The sequence below is a fragment of the Nematolebias whitei genome, chromosome 3 (genome assembly GCF_014905685.2).
Source record: "Nematolebias whitei isolate Nwh7 chromosome 3, NemWhi1, whole genome shotgun sequence".
In the NCBI taxonomy this organism is placed as follows: domain Eukaryota; kingdom Metazoa; phylum Chordata; class Actinopteri; order Cyprinodontiformes; family Rivulidae; genus Nematolebias; species Nematolebias whitei.
Window position 1 is genome coordinate 4606026 of NC_056500.1, and position 26353 is coordinate 4632378.

Below are 26353 nucleotides of genomic sequence, written 5' to 3' on the forward strand. Positions count from 1 at the left end.
AAGCTTTGAAGCTCCTGTCTTACTATTCACAGGTTACTTTTATTATAACTTAAAATACTACCAGGAGAAACGCTGTGACGTTTGGTAGCAGTACGACGTGGACACGTCACGGCTGGACCAGGCTGGACCCAAGGATGCAGACTGGCATGAGACGCTTGAACAAACAGATAAAACTTTATTTTACAAAACTAAGGTTGCCGTGGCAACTAACAAGTACGGATAGCACGAAGGAACCCACGATGAAAACTGGGCGTGGCACATGAACCAGTGATGCTCAACTGGTGGAGTGAGAACAGTAGGACTAAAAGTCTATAAAAACTTATATTTCTACACATTTTACATTTAATATTAGTTTAAAAATAAAACCCCAAACATTTTTATATTCTTTCATCCATGAACAGTTTTCTCATGGTTAGCAGTTTAAAGGGAAAGCTTTTGAGCTTCAATTTCAAAATAAAGCTAAGCTCCACAATAAACCCGGCTCTGTTGTAGTTTAGAAAATTACAAAATAACGAGCTAAATTACTAATTGGGCTTTGCAGAACAAAGCTGGGATTTCAGGCTGTAACTGCAGAAATGTTCCGTTTTTTCATGTTTTTCTTTTAAACTGCCACACTTTATTGTAATTATTTGAAGTGGTCTTGATTTAGTAGTTTCACAGCTTTTCAGAAGGTCTTTCATTTTTGGATTTACCTGCGTTGTCTCTCAGTCCACACGGTCCTCATATCTGACCATGACAGCATACTGTGCAGTGTTTTTTAAATCTCCCTCCACTCCATGTGCCAAAGTTTTAAACAAAGATCTCACACAATCTGTTGATACTCAGAGTATGTGTTGGAAACGATTCTTAGCTGTTCTACACTGAATTTCAACTCATCGTTTGTAAAATATTTTTGTTGTTTAAGCTTTTGACACTGTGGACCATGACATCTTATGTCATAAGCTCTCAAGACACTGGTTTCTCAGAACACACCACTGGCTAGTTCTCTAATTATCTCTCAGATCGGAGGCAGTGTGTTCATCAAAATGGTACTTCTTCTGACTATCTAACTGTTAATAATGGTGTACCACAAGGTTCAGTCTTAGGACCCACCCTCTTCACAATCTACAGTACATAGGTAATGTAGGCCAGAGCATCCCTGATGTAGCCTTACATTTCTATGCTGACGACACAGTTGTTTATTGTCGAGCTAGAACAGTTTCTAAGTTCTTCCAGCTTTTGCAATCCACTTTCGACATAATCCAGTCAGATTTGTTACGTCTCAAGCTGGTGCTAAATGCTGATAAAACCAAAGGGATGCTGTTTTTCAAACAGGAAGTTGGTCCCAGCAATCCTTCCTTCTATTTTATCTTCAAATGGTGTTTCTATTGTTTGTCAATTCCTATAAATACTTGGGTATCTTGGTCGATTGGCATCTCTCTTTTCAGCTCCACTTCGAAAACTTGGTAAAGAAACTGAAAGTAAAACTGGGTTTATTGTTCAGAAATCGATCCTGTCTAACTCTGAATGCTAGGAAACGCCTTGTGGCTGCCACTTTCCTCCCCTCCATTGATTACGGTGACATTATTTACATGAACGCTCCTACAAGCGCACTGCAGATGTTGGATGCTGTCTATCATGGTGCACTAAGATTCTTAACTGGCTCTAACCACTGCACCCAGTATTCACTGGTTAACTGGTCATCATTAACTTCACACAGACTCTCTCACTGGTACATTTTCATCTTTAAATCACTTCTTGGTCTGCTGCCTTCATACATCTCCTCCTACATGTCTCTGCGTGAGTGCAGCTACAGCGTGCGCTCTCAGGACATTATTACCTGCAGTGTCCCCTCAGTGAGGACTGAACTAGACAAAAGGGCCTTCTCCTCCTCCGCTCTTGTTTCCTGGAATATCTTGCAAAATGATCTGAAGCTCTTGGCCTTGACCTCTCTAATGGACTTAAAAATCGGCTAAGTTCATGGCAAAAACCAGTGCAGACATGTTCCTGTTTTTTAGTTTTCTACACCGCCTAGCTGTTTTTTTTTATTTTTATATTTTTAATATAATTTCTTCCATTTACTTTTCATTTCATATGCTTTTTTTTATGATTGTCTACTGTTGTCATCTGTGTTCTTTGTTTAAAACAGGTCTCTCTTGTAAATGAGTCCTCACGGCTCAATGAGACTAACCTGTATTTAAAAAGTCTGAATTGGATTGAAAAAAAAAAACAAAAAAACAGCCCGAACTGTAGCCGACTTGTTCTTTCCAAGGTCAGTAAGGATGCTGTGATGAAGGACGTGAGGACGTGGGAAATAAATGAGACCTAAAAATGAATATTTGCAGCTGATGAACAGAATCTGACCATTAAACCTGAGGAATGCGTCGGTCTGTGATCAGATCGCTGTCCCTTCCATCCTGTCAATCAGGAATCATAAAATAAATGGATGGATGACATATGAACTTTTATACATTCCCTAACGTTTATTTCCAGTTTGCGGCATGTTTTGTTTGTAAACGTGTTGGTTTCTCCGTGTGTCTTCCTACAGCAGGCCTGCTGGTTGACTTCCTCCGTCTAATCACGGCTGTCTTTAATCAAACAAAACGCAGGCTCAGGTACTTCCTGTTATTAAGTCCCTTCCCTCACTGGCAGAGAAAACAACAATCACAGGAGCTAATCAGGTGAGAAAAACATTTCAGATTAAGCAGACAGATTAGTCAACCAGCTCTGATTCTTTTCCTCGACTGCTCCGGCTGAATCAAAGGGGGTTCTTCCGTTATCTTTTCTTCCACTCGTCAGAAAAAAACAAAACACTTGAACAGCTTGTCCCTCTGGAGGACCAAACCTCGTCTTCCACCAGAGCTGATGGCTGAAAGCGTGTTTGCTCCACCTGAAAGACTTTGTTTTCAAGTGTTTGTTCTCGTCACCCTGCACAGTCACTCAGTCCTCTTCAAGACACAGAGTTAATAAGGTCTTTTGGAAAAATGAAATTGGTGACAAATAGATTGTGAAGAGGCAGGACGGAGCTGCTGGTGTCCGCACGGATTAGGAACATCCTTCGTGTCTGCAGTAAAAGTTCATCTTAAATGGTTAAGGAAGGTTTTACCGGAGGTTTAACCACACCCAAACCAGCTCAATTCAAATTGTATCCATTTAATTCCTGGAGTTCTCCATCTTTTGTCATTTTATTTGCTTTATTTTAGCCATCGTTTATATGTCAGCTAGTTTCCATAACACTAGAGCAGCATATGGAAATTTTGTCTATCGCCGATACCGATATTGGGAGGGGATGGCGGCCGCCGATAACTGATATAATGGCTGAAAATGTTTGAGCTTTGTCCACCCCCAAGAATCAAAGAAAACAGCAAGTGGAGCGGGGCTTTTTTATTTAGCGCAGCTGTTAGCAACCATGAAGCTATGCTAATCAGATCCACGCTCTACGTAGACCCACACTAAGTTTACCAGTGGTGCACTGGTCATAAAAACAGTCTTCCTAACGTGCGTCCACATTTTCTATCCTCCACTATTCACCATAAAGTTATCAAGTGTGTTGCAAAAATATAAATTAAACAAATAAACGCTGTTCCCTGTTCATTGTTTAACCAGCCAGTCACGTTTGTTGAAGGTCTAATTAGTATTTACCTCAACTGTTTTGTTTTTGTTTGTAAAAAAGTAAAGATTTCAGCTAAACGATGCATTTCATTGAGGACGACAAAGATACAAAGATAATGTTACTAACACTGATATATTTTACCTTTACGTTAGATTTCTGGATAAAGTTTTACAAGGCCTATGCTAGGCTATCTAAACATTAGCGTGCTAACTTGAGAGGCATGTAGCTAATGACCAGCGGGATGGAGGATTGAAGAGAATTTATTATTGTTGATTGTAGGGATTGGTCTGTTTCATGGGTTTAGCCCCATCTTGTGTTGTGTTTTTTGTCTTATGTCCTTCTTCTCAGTTTCTTTTTTCTATAGGGTTTGTGTTTCCCTAGTGTATGCTTCCATCTAGTGTTGTGTGTCTGTTCCTGCACTCCCTGGCTTCCTGGCTTGTCATTTTCCCTGATGTGTTTCAGCTGTGTGTCCTCACAGGTGTTTTGTCTCGTTTGTCAATGTATATAAGTCTGTGTCTCTGTGTTAGTCCTTCGTCCTGGCATTGCTTCCTGTCACCTTGGTCCTCTGCGTTTCCCACTGATTATGTAAGTTTGCTGCCCCATCAGCTGTTGTTTTGTTATTATTAATAAATTATTTTATTCGTCTCCTGAGTCCTGGCTTGTCTGCCTGCACCCCTGGGTTTACCCCTCACCAACCATCATTACGACATTGATTTGTTTTACAGATCACTTAAAATAAAAACATGCTCTGTTCAGCAAAATATGCTACACAGTATGCTGAACGTGAAAGTGAAACTTAAGTGAACGGTCATGACTTGAAAATAGTTTTTATCCACCCTCTGCTGGATACAATGTAGAATTGTGGCTGGTTTCGTCATTTTACCTTGATCCTTGAACCTTTAAGGATGAAAATTAGAAGTTCTTACATCAGCACACAATGGGACAATTATCACAGATATGTTGCCAGATGTCTATCGGCCTAAATTATCAGCTCTACCGATATATCGGTCGGGCTCTACATAACACTGTAATTTATAGTTGCTATATAATGTTTGGCATTACCCGCAGTTACCTTCAGGCAGAATAAAGAATTAAAATGGGGAAAACAATCATAAATTATTTTTTTTAGCTAAAATTAAAAATTATAAATACATTTTAAAAAGGCTCATAATTAGTGAGCTGATCACATGCATGAAGTTGAACATTTAAGATGATTTTAATGAGCTTGTAAAGCATGAATATTCATCCGTGATGTGACTGTTCTGAGGAGAAGCTTTAAGGTCATGTTGGTCAGCTGGGAGGGCAGGAAATAAATGGAACAGACCATGAATGCATATTATGTCCTGAGATGTTTTCCATTTAATCAAATACCTCATAATGCACAACTTGTGTAAAAAAAAAAAAAAAAAATTCACTAAATTCACAGTTCCTTTTATTTTTTTCCACTTGTGCTTTAAAATACAATCATATAAAACATACTTTTTTTGCCCCTTTAGCTCACAATAACAGTTCATAATGTTTATAAATCCATCATTATCTGAGAATATAGAGTCAGTATCAGACAAAAAGTGAGTAAGTTATTGAACTGTTTTTCTGTTACACCCTAATAAATCTACTGACCACGAGAAGCATCCGGCTGCGTGGATGTTTGTGTGTTTTTGTTGGTTTCCGCACAGCTGTCATTATTCACTGCTGACATTTCCGCGGTTCATTACACAGCTCGACCGCTCTGCCCTCCTCTTACTCTCAGGTCATTTACTGCTGCTGATTTAACAACTAATTATTCAAAGATGGAAGGCAGGACCATTTACTGCATGGCTAAACTGCCTAAAAGCACAAATAAATGTACTCTAATGGCTTTTTTAAATTTCTGGTTATTATTCTGTTGATAATAATTTGTCTGACTTTCCAAAGAAAGCTGATTTGTGGTCCCACAATGTTGCTGTTTTATACAACAAGCAACCAGAGACTTCAAATGACCATAATTTTGAACTAAGTTATGTACGCAGACGATCTAATAGTTTTAGCTTAACAGTGTGGATCATTCCTATTTGTTCTGTGTTTGGATTTCATCCAGTTTATTGCTGGTCGGTGTGATGGGTCTATTGGCTCTGAGCCAGTTTTTAAGGCTCACGCCACTCACATTCTCTCCTGCTATAAAGAACCTAATAGCATTCACAACTCTACTGGCCAGCAGGTGAATGCTGCTATACTGGACATCTCCACCTACATACGTATAAAAGCTGAATTAAAGAGGTCCTTTATTTTCTCAACCTGGAAAAAAATTGGGTTGACTTTGATCGGTAAGCCTGAACCATCTGAAATAACCAGAAACCCTTTTTCTCCGATGGCAACGATACGAGATGTCAGCTCATTCTGAACTAAAAGATGTTTTGGCATGTCTATTTGTGTGTGTATGTAACTTGTATGGAAGTGCGTGTGTGTTAATTGTTCATGTAAAATGCTAAAGGTTCAATAAACAGAGTACTTAAAAGTAGGGGTGCACCGACAAATCGGCCCCGATTTCCTTAATTTTGGGAAATGGGCCATCGGACGATGCTTGCACGAGAAACTGATTTTACCAATTTTTTTTTGTTTTGTTTAGTTTTAACAACAATTGTCTGACCTTCATTTATATTTCAGAGCACTACCTCATGGCCAGTTAAAACAAGTTAGTATTGTTTCTAGGATATTGTTCATGGCTATGTTTTTCAATAAAATATATTGGAAAATTGAAGGGCAGCACGGTGGCGCAACTGGTAGAGCTGCTGCCTCTCAGCGAGCAGGTCCCTGGTTCAAACCCCGGTCCAGGGGCCTTTCTGGGTGGAGTTTGCATGTTCTCTCCGTGCATGCGTGGGTTTTCTCCGGGTACTCCGGTTTCCTCCCACAGACCAAAAACATGCATGTTAGGCTGATTGGTAACTCTAAATTGTCCCTAGGTGAGAGAGAGAGAGTGAATGGTTGTTTGTCTCTATGTGTCCCTGTGATGGACTTGCGACCCGTCCAGGGTGTACCCCGCCCCTCGCACAGTGATTGCTGGACATGGGCACCAGCGACCCCCGTGACCCAAAATGGAATAAACGGGTAAAGATAATGGATGGATGGATGGATGGAAAATTGAAGGTGCATTGTGACCTTATAACACCTGACAGTGTCGATTATAAAACAAAATCAATATCGGCAGGTCAGACTTTTTAGAAATTGGTGATCGGCCAGAAAACTGCCATCGGTGCACCCCTACTTAAAAGAAGTAGTTTGTGAGCTCAAAGAGCTCTGGTCTCACTGAATTATTAGAAGACTCATCAGTGTGTTTTGGACCTTGAGGATGCTTTAACATCTGTCGAGGGAGACCCATGACACAGACTAAATGTAGTTTTAATCTACATTCAATTAAATTCAGTTTATTTCTGTAGAGCCAAGTCACAACAGAAGTCGTCTCAGGACACTGCACAGAAACATTCACATACATTATAAAAGCCAATTAGTAAAAGTTCTCTATCTAAGGAAGCAGCAGATTGAGTTGAATCTTCACTTGGTCACAGTCTCCCATCCTAAGCAAGCACAAAGGAGACAGTGGAAAGGAAAAACTCCCTTTCAACAGGAAGAAACCTCCAGCAGAACCAGGCTCAGGACAAGAGGCCATCTGCTTCAACTGGGTTTGAGAGGACAGGAAGGAGAAACAGACACAGAATGACAGGTCCAGATGTGGTTTCTATAGGAGGAAAGACAAAAAACACATGTTAAGATAGAAATAATAACTAATACAAACAGGGAGAGTAGAGCATGTAAAGACAGGAGCAGAGTGTAGAACTGTGGACAGTTTGTCCTCCAGCAGTCTAAGCCTATAGCAGAAAAACTAAGAGGTAGCTCAGGAAACACAAGCCAACCCTAACTATAGGATTTATCAAAAAGGAAAGTCTTAAGCCCAGTCTTAAAACTGGACAATGTGTCAGCCTCATGGACAGAAACTGGAAGTTGGTTCCACAAGAGAGGAGCCTGATAACTGAAAGCTCTGCCTCCCATTCTGCTTTTAGAAACTCTAGGAACCACAAGTAAACCTTCAGTCTGAGAGTGAAGTGCTTTGTTAGGAAAATATGGAACAATAAGATCTGTAATATAAGATGGAGCTAACATCCAAAGATGAACATCTGGCTAGCGATCATGTAGTTGCGGGCCATTTGTTTTCACGCACACCTTTCAAAGTCCACAAGACACAGCGCTCACAGCAAACACGCCCATAAACTTCTGACCAATCACGCAATACTTAGCGCATACTCCTGTGAGATTGGCCCAGGCCTCATGTTGAGAAGGGGTGGACGAAACTACAACCAGAAAAAAATGACACAGTTTTCTTTCATCACACAACTACATCAATGAGAGCTGAGTTCTCAGCTTTGGATGGAGTTTGAAACGACCTTTAGACAAACTGGAAACTTTACTAAAGAATAAAAATGTCTAACTGTGCAGCAAGATACAAAAATACTGTTGTACTTGGCACAAGCTGGACAATGAGTGTAGGGTGGGTGGAATAATTCAGAATCAGAATAAACTTTATTATCATTGTACCAAAATACAGTGAGATTATGTTCATACAGTTGTCTGAAAAATGGGCGGAGTGCACGTTGCTGCTGCTCTTTGAGAACATGGCCCCTTATCCTTTTTTAGAATACTTTTTAGATAGAAAAGAGAGAAAAAAAAGGCATGAGGATAGAATGGTGGTATTACAAAAAAAGATCTCTTCACATCTTGTCCTTATCAGGACACAATTTAAGACATAAAAAACCTCTGCCAGCAAGCACATTTATAAAAACATTACATATGCATTTGACAGCAAGGCGGTCCATGAAGCACTTCCAGATAGTCTATCCTGATAAGATGTTGGTGTCAGCTGGTTCAGCTCTGATAAGCCTTGACAGAACTTCTTGGGGGGGGTACGATGGACATGGCTTTTCCTTAGTTTACACATATCCCAGGAGAAATTTGGTAATTCGGCCTGTTTCGAGGCCAGCCGGAGGAGTCAGATTCAGATAAGCCACAATTAGTGATTTTTTTCAGGCAGACTGTTTTTTTTTTTTCTTGTCAGCCTTGAGTCCTGCTGGTACTTTCATTCCTAAAATGACCAGATTTGTGGACATTCCACTGGTCCATGCTCATGAGCCCCCTCCAAGGTCGTCCCCAACAAGCTGGCAAGTCCCAGAAGCCGCAAGTGGCCTGCAATTCTCACAAATCGCTTCCATCTTACGGTTTAGCTTGTAAATCAGCTGATTTTGAGTGCTCGACGCCTGAACCAAACCTTCACACAGACTCTGCAGTTTTGCCATGGCCAAAACTGCTGCCGCTGTCTTCTGTAATAGCTGATAACATAAGAATCCACCGATGCCAAAAAGCAGAAACCCTGCTATCATGGTTCCAATTATATAAACATTTTTGGCATCCTCCTGAGATAAAACAAAGACACATCAGCTCTCAAATTTCCCACAGATCCATGACGTATCCTGCCTCGTGCATCTCAGTGGGGCATGAGGGCTCTCCAGGACCCTGTCACTTTGTTGAAAAGATTTTATACCATACCATACCACTTTATTTATAGAGCACTTAAAACAGCGACAAGGCCAACCAAAGTGCTGTACAGACAAAACAACAGGTAACACACAAAGCAAAATACAAAATGAAGTAAATCAGAATATAGACATAAAAACGATGCAGATAATGACACCAAACCAGTGTGGAGCATACAGGATCAAAACACAGATCATCTGGTGTTGAAAGCCACCGAATAGTAGTGGGTTTTTAAACGGGACTTGAAAACCGAGAGGGAGGGGGCCTGTCTGACAAGCAGAGGTAACTCGTTCCAAAGTCTTGGTCCTGCTACAGAGAAGGCCCTCTGTAGCAGGGAACAGGGAAACACAGAAACAATTTATCGATTGTTTTGAAAGCCCAGCTGACCAGATCCATGACAGTAGTTTATGTTTCAGAATATGTGTGAAATAGGAGCTCCGATACACAAGACAGAAAGCAAAAAATAAAGGCAGGAGGAGGAAAAAGCATCCGCCTTTAACGAGAGCGAGTGAGAAAAAAAATTACAATTAATTACAGTCACTGCAAGTGAGTTTAACGAAGCTGGGAGGTGTTGGAAGATCAGAGGTAAATGAAGGCTGTTTACACTGAGATGAAGCAAATCACAAACTAAATTCAGTTCAATTCAATTCAAAAATACTTTATTAATCCCGAAGGGAAATTAAGTGTTGTTGTAGCTCATCATCCTGGTTTCATACAAAATGAATGTTGATAGCTGTGGGCAGGAAGGATCTCCTGCAGCAAATCCAAAGAATTTGGCCACAGATACCAATCCATCCACCCAGATCCAGCTTGCTTTCAAATCCAGCAGGCCTCTTGGTCCTCCTGGGCAGCAGCACTGCCCTAATGCTGGGCAGAATTCCTTGCTGAGCGATGGTCACTCCTCCCAGCAGTCTGCTGAGCTTCTCGTCACCATGGACAGACAGCTGAAGGTGCCAGGGATGATCCCGGTCCTCCTGTTGTCACGAGCCGAGTCTCTCACCAGCTCCAGGATCTCGTAGTCAGGTACTCGAGCACCGCTGCCAGGTTGACGGGAATTCATCCGCGGCGCCTCCTTTTCAACTCATTTGGGATTTGGGGCTGTAGTTAAAGTATTTGAGCTTTTGAGATGTTAATCAGCTGCTCCTAGTTGTTAAAAAAAATCAACCTGTTGCCATGGTTACACATCATAACAAATGCCCAAAAGTAAAAAGGTTTCAGTAAAAATCCTTCCATCTGCACAGCATCCAATATCAGAGGAAATAATCATCCGAAAAAAGCGATTTACTTCCAGAAAAAAAGAATTAATGTTTTCAAAAGCAATAAGTCCAAATGAAAGTAACAGAGCCACTCCAACATGCAGCCACCCTGAGCGGCGCAATTCTAGAAATGCATGAAGATGAACTAATTCAAGAAAGGAACAATGCAGCTGTTATAATTATCAAATATATCTCAAATGACAAACACAAAAATCAAGGATTGTGTTAATTATTTTTTTTTTTTGGCTTGTTTTTATTTTTTTTATTTTTGAATAAATTGAACTGAGTAAATACAAACTAGTTTCCATTTTAGATGAAAACACTTTAATTTTCGCTCTTTTGCTCAACGTGAAGTAACTGAACGCAGAGAATAATCTGCCCGAATGTGTTGTGTTATTGTTTAGTAGTAAAGGTCCCAGTGGAGGCTTCTCACTGATTTCTGCAACAACCTGAATGTTTTACTGAACCAAACACACGGATGTGATGGAAATCTTTAAAGCTTTGAGGAGGAAATAAAGACTTTATGTTGTGGCTGACATTTTATTGATCTAATCCTAGTTTCCTCTTCGTGCTCACCTTCAAAAATGACAAATCTTTCTTCATAATTTCTGGCAGGTGCTTTTTATCGGACTGGGAAATGTCGCGGTGGAGCGGGTTAGACAAAAGAAAAATTGCCTCAATACCGTAGAATCAAGTTTGACCTTTCACAGCTCAAAAACAATCCAGTGAGTCACATCGGGCTGCAGCTGCGCACGAACCGGGCCACAGTCTGCTCTCTGTGGCCAAGTCCTTCCCTGGATTTGTTATTGTGTCTGTCTGAAACTGTTACTGCAGCTGTAATCTGTTTAGAATAAATTAAAATGATCACTTTGAGTCCGAAAAGGCAGAGTTTTCAGTTCAGGGTGTGAATTTGAGAAGGAGCAGCAGCGTTCCCGTCAACCTGAGCTGCCGTTTTTGATTTCTCAGCTTCTTCCCGAGGCAGTTCTCCTGAAAGCTTCATCACAGCATCGGCTAAACTTTCAGCATTTTTCAAACAAGCAACACACACGTCCATAATCTAATTATAGACCGCTGTGTTACTGAGACCACCTTGACACGGCACAACTGATGAAACCATTAGAGTTCATTTGACAAAACATGCACCATTATTCATCCATTCAACCTTTATTTATACATATAAATCCCATTGAGCCTTAAAGACTCAATTACAAGTATTATTATGGCAACCATCCTGTCCTAATCCATCTCTCATTTCTTTAATGTTTTCTGTCAGACTTTCTGTAATCTTTAAAATATTCCAGATATCTATATCGCCTTGAATTTTCTTCACCTCATTTGTCAGAATCTAGTTCCATCATGTTGCTGGTCTTTGGTGTTTGTTGTGTGACTATTCACGGAGCATTCGCTCTGTTGCGATCCAGTTTTCATCCATACATTTTTCAGCATCTTTCTCGTGCCACAGTTTTTGTTCTAGTTCAACAAATCATAAATCAAAACGTTCAGCTCGCTCAGGACAATCCTGCTATGACGTTTGGTTTTGGCGCAACTTTAGCTTTTTGAAATATTTAGCTTTTTCTGCCATTTTGTTCTCATAGAAAATGAACTGAGCTCATTTTACATCTTTCAAATCTTTAGATCTTTTTACAAACTTTTTCTGCTCCCTTCACTTTTTGTCCTGCTTCAGCTTCTTTCAGCTTCCTTCTGCTAATTTAAAAAATTTCAAAAATTTCAGCTGTTTTTTCAGCTGTTTTATCTTATGCTCTTTTCAGGTTCTTTCTGCTAACGACAACATTTTTGTGCTTCTTCTAACTTCTTCCTGCTAATTTCAGCTTGTTATACTCCTTTCAGCTTATTTCTGCAAGTTTCAGCTTTTTCTGCTTCTGTTTAGCATTTTATGTCAATTTTAGCCTTTTCAGCTAATTCCACATTTTTTCACTCATTTCAACTTTTTTCAGCCTAATTCATGTAAAGTGTGCTCTCTACTCCCTTCTGGTAAGTTTAGCTTCTTTCTGCTTTTTAGTTACTTTTCAGCTATTTTTTTGGTGCTAATTTCAGCTTTTTTTTTTTAGCTACTTTCCCAATTCTTATGCAAACATAATTCAGTAAACATCAACGTTCATGCTCAATAATCCAGATAAAAAATCCAACAGAGTTCAGTCAGATCATCTGGACGGGTTCTTTTTTTTTTTGTTGAGACATTCCCTCCTTCGTTCAAAGGACTTCATCAATCCGAGGATCCAACAAACAGTTCCACAAACAGCACACTTTGTTTGTGGCTCCTCAGACTGAAGAAGTCCTTTGGATAAAGGTTGAAACAAATAAAAAATAAACAAAAAAGAAACTGTCCACATGACCTGATTGAACTTTGTTGGATAATTCAGCAAAAAATGTGTTTGTTCTCCTTTTTTCTGATAATTTTGCCTTGTTCATCCATTTCAGCTTCAGTTCAGCACGTTTTTAACTAATCTCAGCTGGTTTTCAGCAAGTTCTGCAACAAGTATTCATACTGCGTTTTCACAGGAAATGCAATTTCTCTAGATTTATTTACCTTTTGTCTTTAAACTCCCATGACTTTAGTTTTTCCTGCCTAGTGTTAAGGCCACAATTTACTCAGTCAAATGACACTCAAGTCCTCTCATCAGTTCATGCATATGGAGAAAAGACACAATTATAAGCCAGAGACCATAATATCAGAATACATGCAAGGGTTTATTAAAGCTTCCAGCTGGAAGGAGACGCTTACGGAGCCAGTCACAGAGACAGCCATCAGAAGGTCGCGTCTGAGCGAGCAAATCCACACAGAGTATTCATGCTGAAGATGGCACCCAGAGATGTCACAAAGCAAGTTATCGTAGCGCACGTTGCTATTTCATCTCTGTCCAGCAACAGTTTACAGCTTCCTTATATGGAGTTGTTTTTGACTATGGAAGAGTTTCTGTTACTGAAACATTCTGTCACGAGAACAATAGATGCCGCGTTCCCTGTTTGTGCATCTCTTCCCTGGTTGTCAGCATTCTTCCCATTTCGTTCAGCAGGGAGTGGTGTCACCAGATCAGTCCAAAAACAAACACTTTATTTTAAACTTAAAGAAAAGCAGCAGTAACTCGTGTTTATTTTACATGTCCTTCCACACTAGCTGGCTCTGCCTCATTTTGTGTCCTTTCCACGTCCCTCATCCGTCTCATGGACCACTGATCCTTCAAGATTGTGCCTTTTTGTAGGGATTTACTGAGAATGTGCTCAACATCGTCGGTGTAAAGACGATGATCAGTACCTGCTGAAAGGCACGAGTCTGTTCATCCCGTCTGAAAGTCACAAAGGTTGCTGCCAACACCACTATCTGGCACATGAGATAAATAAAAATATGTTCTGCAGCTGGTTTGAGTGTAATTATATAACGACGGAGAGAAAAATTAAATAGAAGCAGATTTCAAAGCTTCATTTTTCTGGTGAGATGTCTGCGTCTTCCCAGCTTTTGGCGGGAGGACCTGCAGCAGCAGCCAGGAGCTGTTTTATTATGAATGAGCGGCGCTGTGGCGCTCCGCGCGGCTGCTTTAATTGACGCAGGGCCGAGGAGCTTTGATGTGCGAGGCGATGTGAGGCCGCGGAGTGACAGACGCCTCGTTAACGCCGTCTCTCATCACACGCACATGAATACGCTCACATCGTCAGCTCTGTGATGGAGGAGGAGAGGACAGCTGAGGACGTCATGAAAGCACGCACCCTTCTCCTTCGCAGGCAGGGAAACCCTTTAAAAACTAAAATCAGAGTTTCTGCGGCAGTAAAATGGTTCGTTAGCAGCTTCTGAAGGACCTGGACTCAAGGTCAAAGCAAACTGCTGCTGATGGAATTTTAAGTGCGTTGCATAAAAATGAAGACGCAGAGATAAAATGCATCTGTTGTTAAATTGACTGCACAGAGGCGTCGCCCTCTTCAGTTTAACATTTAATCTGGTTAATCGAACCTCGAGTCCAAAGACCGTGCAGTGCTCAGAGAAATGAGCTCCATCCCAGACTCTACAGGCCTCAATTAGCAGGTTAAAGGTCAAAGGTCATGGCTTGTTTGAAAGGGTTGTATGAGACAAAATGACGTGGCAGCATGACAGGTTTGTAAAGTTTCATCTGAAGGAACCACAAGACGTCTGGAACAAAAAGAGACAAAAGTACTTATTTTTACCCAGAATGCACTGCAGAAAACAGCTCAGCTATCAGCACGGCAGTGGAGGGCTGATGGTCTGGGCTCCTGCCAGTCACTGAGTGGACCACAAACTCCTCAGTAGACCAAAGGGTTCTGGAGTCAGATGTGAGTCCATCTGTCCAACAGCTGAAGTTTGGACCAAACTGGGCCCAACAGGACCATGATCCCAAACACAGCAGCTGATCTACAACAGAACGGGTCAGAAGGAACAGAACCAACGAGTCCAGTCAGAGTCCAGAACCTCAGCCTGACCTTCAGAGATATGAACGGAAACTGAAGCAATGATGGAAAGAAGAGTGGGTCAGAACTCCTCCAGAACCACGAGGCCGAAGCTTAAAATGATTCATTCAGAACGGTTAGACTCCGCCCCTCCACAGAAGCAGAAAGCGACAGGTGCGGTACCTGGTTCGTTTGTCTAATAACGAACATCTTTGTGTCTCAGGCTGCCCGACCGTTTGGGACAACATTCGGTGTTGGCATCGTGTGGAGGTGGGACAGGTGGTCAGCGTCTTGTGTACCAACGTCTCCCAGCTGTTTGCCAATAACCAAGGTAAGCACAGAGCAGTCAGCTGTCAAACATCTGGATCGTCGAGGGTCTTCATTCATTAAAAGGTTGTATTTTGTAACACTGTGTATTTATTTTTTGTTTCCGTGACGGTTTCAGTTCATTATGCATCATCAGCGCTGTCTGAGACGATGGAGAGGAGAGATTAATAATCCTGCCAGCAGCCATGCTGGTTTATCCTGCTGGTTGTTCCTGAACTCTTCCTGATCAGGAAGTCATGGCTTTTCTTATGAAACGAGAATTATATTTTGAATCCAGATGATATCTTCTCCTGCAAAGACGACCAACAGATTTAACTTTAATGTTATGGTGCGCTCGGATCGTCCATCTGTTGGTTTCCAACTCGGTTGTATATTTAGAGATCCTCTGGGATGAGGAGTCACATTTCTAGTCTGACCCCGTGTTTATTTGACCCCTGTCTTCTCCGGACCCCTGTCTGATCCAGCTGGCTTGTCTAAACAGAACAAAAAAATGAGAAACATGCACAATGAAAGGACAAATAAATACAATCACGGCATTTTAGGACTGAAACGACAAATTTTAACAACAAACAACGTAGAATTCGCAGTAATTCTGTTTTGTAATAAAACTTTCAGGTATATTTACCGATTATTTAATTTGATTTATTTTACTAACACAGCTACGGATCATGAGTGGTTCCCAGATTTGTCAAGATATTTTTGTTATAGTTGTTGCATGAGAATAAAAACAGTCAAACATATATAAAAACAGAAAAATGTTTGCCAAGGCTGTTTATTTTGTCGTCATGTTCTGTTTAAGTGGTTTACTAACAATGTTTATTTAATTTAACCAGAAACAGTTGAGATCAAAGGTCAGCTGATTTATTTAGAAGCTCTTTTTAGAGATGGAGTTGAACATGAAATTAACTAAGTTAAATTGTACTTTTTATTTCCCAAAAGTAAAAAATGAATTAAAATAAAAAAAATACATCACAACCTGTGTTTTAAGCATGAGGTCTTCAAAATCCGGACGAGCCCCCAAAAATGTTATTGTCTCCATGTCAAAGAATTGCTCAAAGGACTAAAACATCTTAAGAACAGTTTAAATAAACTTAAACTGAAAGTTTTGTAGCCCGGATCGAAACAAACCAAATAGGAAGAACGCCTCGGAGCAGTGAGATTGTTGACTATAGGATTCCAGCCATTCATCTAATCTTTTGATCCCTACAATGAAATCTACTTAAATAATAAAAAAAAAGAAACCTAACATAACTAACAATTAATAGACCTTAAGATTAGTGAAAAGACCTTGAACAATATATACAGTAGTCCCTCGCTACTTTGCGATTCGTTTATTGTGGATTCGGTGTATCGCGGTTTTTCAAAACAAGATTGGACATGACACACAATTGGCTGATTGATGGATGAGCTGTAGGATCGGCATGGAACTTATATTTAAAATAAATTATTTTATATTATTTAGCACCTGCTGCACATTTGTGCAGCCCAGAGCTGCAGGGTAAACTTCCTGCTGCAGCTGAACAGCTGATCACATATTTTGTGTGCAGAGCGGAGAAGTGGGCGTGGCCAAGAGCGCTTTCAGGTGGCAGAGAGCTGAAATCATGACATTATGTGCTCTTTTAGAGCTTTTAGAGTTTAGAAACATTACTTAGAATATTGCAAGAGTGTGGGAAGGGTTTAAAATCCCTCTATGTATATTTATATAAACACTAAATAAACTACTACTTATTACTTGTACTACTATTCCTACTTTGCGGTTTTTCACGTATCGCGGGTCTTCTGGGTACAGATCCCATGCAATAAATGAGGGACTACTGTAATACTGATTTTTTTGTTTTAGATCCATGAGAGATTAAAAACTGGTTTTATGAGCCTAAAACCCCAATTGTTATATTATGTAAATAATAATAAATAATATTTTTATACTTCCTTGTTTAATTTTGTTAGTTAAAGACAAGGAGACACACTTTTTAAGTTTTATTCTGCTGCTGTGTTCATAAGATAATTATTTTTTGTTTTGTTTGTTTGACATGAAACTGAATCTCGTGCACAGACTGAGTTAAAGATTTGTTTGAAAAGCACGACAAGATATGATGCATTTGTTAGGATGGGCTTCTGTGCTTCTTAAATGACCATAAACCACTAAAACCTGGGCGTCGGGATGAGTCACGAACGCTTCTGTCGGTGTGAATGTTGTCGATTTGAACAGGAGATGCAGCAGCGGAGAGGTTATAGAATCTGTGGGAGCTGAAACGATGCGCTCAACTGTTTCCCAGCACTAACGCCTCTCAGAAGGCTGCGAGTAAAAGTTGGGAAAACATTTTGGCGTGAAAGGGGTCAGGATGCGGAGGTTGTTGTGGACGACCTTATAACTCAGTGTTAGTGGGTTCCTGGACCCCCCTGGAGTTCCTCCTCCGCAGATACCTTCAGTGAGTCCACCGCTGTAGCTGCGCGGTTGAGCCGGCCTCTCCGATGGGACTCGGCAGAAAAAATAATGAATTGGAAAATCAAAGAGTTCAGTGAAGAGCCAGGAGCGTGAGGAGGGAGTTGGCACTGCTTGTTAAGTGCAGCAGTTTGAGCTTTTCGCTTCGTCCCTCAGAGCCTCGGCCTTCAAACTTTATATCACATCTACATCACATCGCTACGGCTGCAGGCTCTGCGCTGTTCTGTGGCTGGAAATCTAAAAAAACTACCACCCACAGCTTAAACCCCCACGCTGAGGAGCTGGACAGCAGCTCAAACCTTCACTGAGTCCTCTGCTGAAAACCACTCTGAGCACCTGGAAACCTTTCTGTGCACCATGACATTTAAAGAACTCCGTCAGTTTAACTCCAGGCTAACGTGGGAGAACGTAGCTTTAAATTTTCTCATTTAAATTCGAGATTTGCTGCGTTCACCTGGTCGAGCTCCTTCACTACACACCTGGAGGTAGTTTAAAATTAATGTCTGAGGTTATCACTTTGCATCTTGGACACAAAGACTTACGAGGTTGGCGCCAACGGGTGCTGCTACTTCAAACCAAGGATATGAGTTCAGATTTTAAATTCTGCGTGCTCTCTTGTTTGTCTCTGTTCTGTCCAAGGCACTAAACTCCGCCTGTGTGTTTTAAAAATTTATTTCTAGGTTACGTTCACAGGAACTGCACCGAGGAAGGATGGTCCGAGCTCTACCCAGCCTACGGGGAGGCCTGCGAGTTTGCAGAAAGTGAAGACGAAGAACCACAGGTAAAGGTGTTAGCCCCTCGTTTTGGTGCCGTTTTCATGTTCAGGAGAGAAACAAAGAAAAACGCAAAATGAGATGTGATGGAATATCTGCACCCCCCCCCCCCCCCCCCCCCCCCCCCACACACACACACACACACACAAACAGAAAGTAACCAGCAGCAATGACTGTTCAGGATCACCTGAGCCAGGAAGGAACAGAAAAAAAGAACATTTTAGACACATAGTCTTAAAAGTAGAGTGTTTGTGTCAACCATAAGAAAAATAAGAATGCTTCAAGGGATTTGCTTGCACTTTTCCATCCATCCGTCCGTTTACTCCTCTTATTCGTGGTTTGGTACCAAAGGCAGCAGGTCCAGAAGGGAAGCCAGACAGGTGACTCACTCTCATTTCTCTTGGTGGAGCGGAAAATGTTTGCAGTTCAGAGAGGGTATATAATATTTTCAGTTAGTACTGGGTCTTCCTTGAGGTCTCCTTGTGGGATGCACCTGGAAAATCTCCAAAGGGAGATCCTATCCAGATGCGTGAACCCTCTCAGCTGGCTCGTTTCAATCAAGAAGAGCAGCAGCTCGTTGAGTCCGGTCACCCTGCAGAGGAAGACCCATGGCCAGAGGTGAGGGTTGGAATGTAGATGGAGCAGTAAATTCGGAGCTTTGTCTTTGAGCAGGCCCTTCACTCCAACAGACCAAAGCAATGTCCTCATTACTGAATATGAGATCCTGATCAGTGGACCCCTGACCCTCACCTTCCTCTCATAATTCATGAATGAGACTCCCAGATTCTTAGACTTTTTTCCGGTTGAAACAAAAAAAGCGGTATAGCTCTCGCTGGATTCTCGATGAGTCTTTGCCTCGGGACGATGGAGGGTACGAGCCACTGAGAGCCGGAGATAAATCCAGAAGATGATTTGAGCGAGATCCCTGTGGATCTGTTAGAAAAGACGACTGCAATAGAAATCCTCTGAGGAGTCCCGCACTGACTCAGATGTCTTCATATTCTGCCTGGTGATTTTTCAGTTTTTGTAATGAAGCTCTTGAGCCTGCTGGCGTCCATGGTCCCCCCTCCCCCAGTAGACCACGGCACAGTAGATGGCGCCGCAGACTGATACAAAAAGTCCAGCGTCTTACTGCGCACGTTGAAGGATCTGAGTCTGAGCCTGCAGTGATGACCTGCAGAGAGGTTCAGAGCACATCCTGTCTACTGACATTTGGTAAAATCTCTGACTTTGATTCTTCAGTCAAACAAATCTCCTGATCAAAGAAGGTCTTCAGGTCTGTGGGAACATGAGATAGAACCACAGATTGTTGCTCTGCCTGCTGCAGAAGCTACGTCCACCTCCCCGATAACAAACTCAGCAGTGTCCATCTCTTTGACTTTATCTTCTGACTGCAGAGACAGGGACTGTGTAATGTTACAATGCTATCATGAATTTATCCGTTTTTCTTTCCAGACGACATATTTCTCCAACTTTAAACAGGTGTACACCGCCGGCTACGCCACTTCACTCATTTCTCTCATAACAGCGATTTTTGTCTTCACTGTCTTCAGGTAACGCTCGTATTTTTCAAGATTTTACTTGTGTTCAAATTTGGAAATGTGTCCTACGATTAGAGCCGCAGTGAACAAAAATAAAAACAGAAAGAGCGGGTGGGCGGGGCTTATATTTGTGAAAAAACCCACATTGTCACAGCGTATTTTCCGGCGTATAAGTCACAGTTTTTGCATAGATTTGTTAGTCCTGCCACTTGTATATGTTTTTTTTTCTTCCATATTCGTAACACAATGTTTGACTGACAAAATTAAATTAAAATTCAAAGAACTGCAGCCGCGAGTCCTCTCGTGCACGCTCGCTTCACTTAGCTGGTGCAGGTGGAGGAACGATGGAGAGTTTGCAGCTCCAGCTGCGATGGATGGATGAATGGATGGATGAATGGATGGATGGCGTTGCACCACTCAGGTGAAATGAAGTTGTTTTGACCATTAAATAAATGCATAATAAACGCGACAGGTCAGCAGTGACCCATAATAAATGCTACTTATAATAACTTGTGCCGAAGTAACATGTATGTTTTTTTTCTCCTTATGATGCTTTTTTGACTGATGTGACTTATATGCTGGAAAATACGGTAATGTAAATTTTTAGAGGTTTCCTATGTTAGAAAGTCACACATTTTGCAGTCACGAGTCACAAACATTCATGAACAAATACAAATATTTACATTAATAAAAGTATGATGATTGTCCGAGCCATACGTTGTCTCCCACATCTGCTTTAGACTGTTTTCTCACAAATTCACAATTTAACAGTTTCAGTTAGCATTTAAGGTTTTTTCTAGTAATTCATAGTAATTGTTTTCTGGAAGTTCAGACTTATTTTCTTGCTCATGTAGGACTTTAAAATATCAGAGAATATCAGTTCTATTTCCACAAAATCTTTGTATTATTCAAGGACATTTTCTTATTTTTCTTGCAAATTTATGATTTTAAAATGAATTATTCCATAATTGTTGGGATTTCTGAGATTTTCCTTCAAGCCTTCATCGTTTATTACTGTTTTATTATTGACAGCGGCTCTAATAAGCAGTTGTAGTATGCAGATGAAAGAAAATGTTTTTCTGAAACAGGAAGTTTCACTGCACCAGGAACTACATCCACATCAACCTGTTCTTCTCCTTCATCCTGAGAGCGAGCGCTGTCTTCATCAAAGACGTGGTTCTCTTCTCCGATGAGAACCTGGACCACTGCTTCATGTCCACCGTGAGTCCAGATCGTCTCGATGGACTCACGCCCCGTAATCAAACAGCAGATAAACAAAAAGACACCTGTGTTTGAAAAAGCTCTCATTTCCTGAAAGAGTTTTTTTAAATTTCGTATCAACAGCTGTAACGTTCTAGCGCGTGCTCTTGTTTTATTAGAAGAGGTTCTCGTTAGAGGAAGAGGTAAATGAGAAACAGGCAGAGCTGAGAGCGTTAACGATGAGGGTTTTCCACTTCCTACGTTTCTGCTGATGAAGCTGCTGAGCGGCGTGTTAAACGTCCCTCTGGTGTGTCTGAGCAGGATCTGCATCGTGACACATTTACACCGAGCGGGAGGGAGAAAGGGGAGTTTAAGCCAAACCAATGAGTGCGAACAAACAGGAAGTGCATCGTGTTGAATTGACCTTATTTCTCTTTATTTTGAACTAAAAGCTCTTCATCTTATCTGACATTTAGTTTTCTGTTTTTTTCAGACAGCCTGCAAATCAGCCGTGGCCTTTTTCCAGTTCTGTATCTTGGCCAACTACTTCTGGCTGCTGGTGGAAGGGATGTACCTGCAGACGCTGCTGGCGCTCACCTTCGTCTTCCAGAAGAAGTACTTCTGGTGGTATATCCTCATCGGCTGGGGTGGGTGCCTCGCTCGCTACTAACTACTAACTACTAACCAGTACAGGCAAAAGAGAGCAAATTACACCAGTTTTGGCCTCCCTGCACTGGTTACCGGTTCACTTTTGAATCCAGTTCAAAATACTCATGTATGTCTACAAATCACTGAACAGTCCCCCCAATCTCTCTGATCTGCTACAACCGTATGTCCCACCACATTCCCTGAAGTCAGCGGACCAGTAGCTCCTCACAGTTCCAGGAACTCGTCTTAAGCGCAGAGGTGACAGGATCTTCTCTGTAGCAGGACCAAGACTTTGGAAAGAGTTACCTCTGCTTGTCAGACAGGCCCCCCTCCCTCTCGGTTTTCAAGTCCCGTTGAAAAACTCTCTACTATTCAGTAGCTTTCAACACCAGAGGATCTGTGTTTTGAACCTGTACGCTCCACACTGGTTTGTCATCATTATCTGCATCGTTTTTATGTCTATATTCTGATTTACCTCATTTTGTATTTTGCTTTGTGTGTTACCTGTTGTTCTGTCTGTACAGCACTTTGGTTGGCCTTGTAACTGTTTTAAGTGCTCTATAAATAAAGTGGTATGGTATGGTACTATTGCTCCCAGCTTCCCACTTCAGCTGTCTGATGAGGGTTTTTGTGTTTGTTTCCTGCAGGTCTGCCAACAATAATCATAACAGCTTGGATTCTCTCTCGTAACTTCTACGATAACAAGGGGTGAGCTGCTGCTGGTTGGGAAAATACCCAAAAGTAGAAGAGTTTATTTAAAAAACTACAAAACTGCATTTTTTGTGAAAATATTGTGTGAGTGCTGAGCATTGCTAGTGGAATTTGCTGAAAAATCTGAAATTGAGCTGTTAATGGTAAAAGTATAACCAACAGCTAAAAGCTGCAAAATAGTAGCTCAAAGTACTTAACCACCAGCTTAGACCTATACAAATGAAACAGCTAGCTAAAATGCTACATAAAAGTTGCAAAATGCTAGCATAAAGCTAAAGTTTATCTGCTTCAGTGCCACTTTCCTGCGGGGTCCCACAGGGTTCGATTCTTGTACAACTTGTGTTTTCACTGTACCTGCTCCCTTTGGGGTTTATCCTGAGAAACATGGTCTTTCTTTTCACTGCTATGCTGATGATGGTCCTTCCCTTAAAACACAACAGTTCCAGCTCCATTCAGCCTCTGTTAAAATGTCTTGATGACATTAAAGCATGGATGGCTTCAAATTTTTTAAGCTTCTACAATGAGAAAACTGAAGTCGTGTTTAGCCCTAGCTGCTGTCTCTCTTCCTGCAAACCTTGACTCTCTTCAGCCATATCTTAATCAGTCTATTTCAAATCTCAGGATGGTTTTAGACTCTGACTTTAAGTTTAATAAACAGATAAACTCTGTTCTGCAGAAAAGCTTCTTCCATTTAAGGCAGACAGCTAAGCTTAAGTCCGTGTTGACCAGATCTGACCTTGAAAAAATAGTCCATGCCTTTTCACGACCCATCTAGACTTCTCTAATGCACTTTATGTTGAGGTCAGTCAGGTCTCCATTTTACGTCTCCAGCTCGTCCAAAATGCTTCAGCTCAGATCTTAACAGGAACTCGTAGGTTTGATCATATGTCACCAGTTTTGTCCTCCCTTCACTGGCTCCCTGTACGTATCAGAATAGATTTTAATATTCTCCTGTTGACCGTTAAGTGCATAAATGGCCTCGCACCTTCTTATCTCCCTGAGCTACTTCAACCTTATGTTCCTTCTCGGGCTCTGAGCTCATCTGACCAGTTGCTTTTTGTTGAAGCTCAGAGGAGTTCGGTTTTTTCAGTTGTGGCCCTAAACTCTGGAACAATCTGACCCCCAACATTACACAGGACACTTCACTTCCTGTTTTTAAATCTCTCCTAAAAACACACCTGTTTTCACGTTTAACACAGTGTGATCGGATTTACTATTTCATTATTTTTGTGTTTTTATGTTTTTCTTTTGATGCTTTTAATCACATCTTGTTATTATTTTTTTTCTTTAATTACTGCCTTTGATCTTATTGTTAAGCACTTTGGTAACAGCTGCTCTTTTAAATGTGCTTTATAAATAAATTTGACTTTGACTTTAAAGTTTAAAGCGAGATAGCTAAAAGCAGCATACGACCAATTAAAAGTGGCAAACAGACAGTTTAAAATCATAAATAGCTATCTAAATGTTGCAAAAGGCTAGCTAAATGCTAAAGAAGCAAAATGCTAGCTAAAATTACCAAACAGGTAAAACAAATAGTCAATCATAATAATATATACTAAAGTAAAAATATGCAAATTAAAAGTTCAAAGTAGCAAACAGCTAACCTAAAATGGCAAAAGGATAGTTAAAAGTTGCTAAAAGCTTGGTAAAAAATTAAAGCTGCAAAATAATGCTAACAATTAAAAAAGTTAACTAAAGTATAACTAAAAGCTAAAAGTAGTAAAAGTCTAGCTCAAAGGTCAAAGGAAAATGATTTATTAAAAGCTGACTTTCAGCCATGTTGGCTGCTGTTTGATGAACATTTTCATCAAGATGTTTCAGAGTTGAGTTGTCTGTGTGCATGTGTGTGTGCGTGCGTGCGTGCGTGTGTGTGTGTGTGTGTGTGTGTGTGTGCGTGTGTGTGTGTGTGTGTCCCAGGTGCTGGGATGACACAGATGTGGCCTTCATCTGGTGGATCATTAAAGCTCCGATAACTGCATCCCTGCTGGTGAGTACAGAAGAGGGAACAAAGGAGCCCTCCAGGGTAAAACGGTCCCGTCTTGGACCTGTCCTGCTCATAGACGTTGATCACATGATGGACGGCCATGACCAGGCAGGAGAAGATCATGTCTGACCGCTCCTGAAGCAGGACAAACTCATACAACCATTATAATAACCACAAAGCCAATGTTTTGTGTGTGGTGTGCGTGCGCGTAGGTAAACTTCATCATTTTCATCAACGTGATCCGTATTCTGGTCCAGAAGCTGAGGTCTCCTGGAGTCGGTGGAAACGACACGAGCCACTTTAAGTAAGACGTTAAATCCAACTGTATGAACACGCTCGCAACCAGAGGATGAGGGGACACGTGTGTGACAACCGTGTGTGCGTGTGCGTAGGAGACTGGCCAAATCCACGCTGCTGCTCATTCCCCTGTTCGGGATGCACTACATGGTGTTCGCCTTCTTGCCAGAAAACACCGGAGCAGAGGTTCGGATCTTCATCGAGCTCGGTCTGGGCTCCTTCCAGGTACAACTAGAACGAACATCTGTCAAAATAAAAACAAGAAAAGATGTAACGGCCACGCGTCACGTTTCTGTCCTTTGCAGGGATTCGTTGTGGCCCTGCTGTACTGTTTCCTGAACGGAGAGGTGAGCACTGAACACGCAGAATGCACAGTTTCACCTCAGGATGGTCCTGCTTCCTCTTCCCTGAACTGGTTTTAAGCCAAACTGTTCCTTTATTAAAAATTAGTTGCTGATGTTTCAGGACGCAGGGTTGAGTGTGAAGGAGGCAGCGCCATCTGGTGGAATAAAACTGAACAACAGCCAGTTTTCAAGCTTTTTACGTGTGTTGCATAAAACCAGAAAGTTTTAATAAGATTTAAAAATGTATAATAATGCCAAAGTACAACCAACATGATAATCTATCTAACTACAAATTATTGTGTTAAAATGCAAAGTTAGCTTGGTTTGACCCTTTTAGGCTACGGTAGCAACATGAGAGGAGCAACAAGCAGCTTTTTGAATAAAAAAGGAAGACTTTACTAAAAAATATGCACTTGAACCTCAAAGCAACTTAAAAAAAAAAGGCTTTGCACACCAGCAGGTGATTTGTCTTCGTCTAGTCTTTCTGAAAGTTTCCAGCTGACTGATGAAACCCAGGATGTGTAAATAACACGAGCTGAACGTTTGGCACGTTGATGAAAAGAAGAGCAACACAAAGCAGAGCATATGTGTGAAACATGAAATCATTAAATCCTCTCTGGCTGCAGTTCCAGCTGCGTCTTTGTCTCCAGCACCTCTGAGCATCTGGAGACAGAACGTTTTGCTCGTTCTTCTTTGTTAAACATCTGCAGCTCAGTCAGGATGGATGAAGAGCGTCAGCAGTTTTTAAGCGCTGCCACAGAGTCTCAGGTCTGGACTTGGTCTAACCCATGAATCTGTTTTGACCTGACCCGTTCCATTTGAGTTCTGGTTGGGTGTTCCGGGTCGTCCTGCTGGAAGGTGAACCTCCACCCCAGTCTCAGGTCTTTTGCAGCCTCTAACAGGTTTGTGTGTCCCTGTCCCTGTTGGAACAGCATCCCCACAGCATGATGCTTCCACCACCGTGTTTCATCCAGGGACTGTGTGTTCAGGATTATATGCAGTGATAGGTTTCTTCTTGCTTTGTCTTTCACAAAAGACCCGCTTTGAGGAGCGCAGATATGACTTGTCCAGTGGACAGATTGTCTTGACCTGGATATTGGTGGACATTAAACAAGTCAGCTGCTTTCTGTGGCGATTAATTAAAAGAGAAATGAAGACAGCACATGGTTTGAAGACAGCACATGGTTTGAAGACAGAACGTGGTTTGAAGACAGCACATGGTTTGAAGACAGCACGTGGTTTGAAGACAGCACATGGTTTGA

At 41.4% G+C, this 26353-nt stretch overlaps 1 protein-coding gene across 1 annotated transcript in view; it reads left to right on the plus strand.

Annotated features, from left to right (window-relative positions):
• The window catches only part of ghrhrb (growth hormone releasing hormone receptor b), a 38122-nt gene that overhangs the window by 9037 nt on the left and 2732 nt on the right, over window positions 1–26353 (plus strand). The window contains exons 3-12 of the mRNA XM_037674450.1: window positions 15047–15154; window positions 18274–18374; window positions 19822–19919; window positions 20996–21128; window positions 21601–21754; window positions 22403–22463; window positions 24384–24453; window positions 24663–24754; window positions 24843–24972; window positions 25053–25094. Of these exons, the coding sequence (XP_037530378.1) occupies window positions 15047–15154; window positions 18274–18374; window positions 19822–19919; window positions 20996–21128; window positions 21601–21754; window positions 22403–22463; window positions 24384–24453; window positions 24663–24754; window positions 24843–24972; window positions 25053–25094 (989 nt within the window). The remainder of the gene's footprint in view (window positions 1–15046; window positions 15155–18273; window positions 18375–19821; window positions 19920–20995; window positions 21129–21600; window positions 21755–22402; window positions 22464–24383; window positions 24454–24662; window positions 24755–24842; window positions 24973–25052; window positions 25095–26353) is intronic.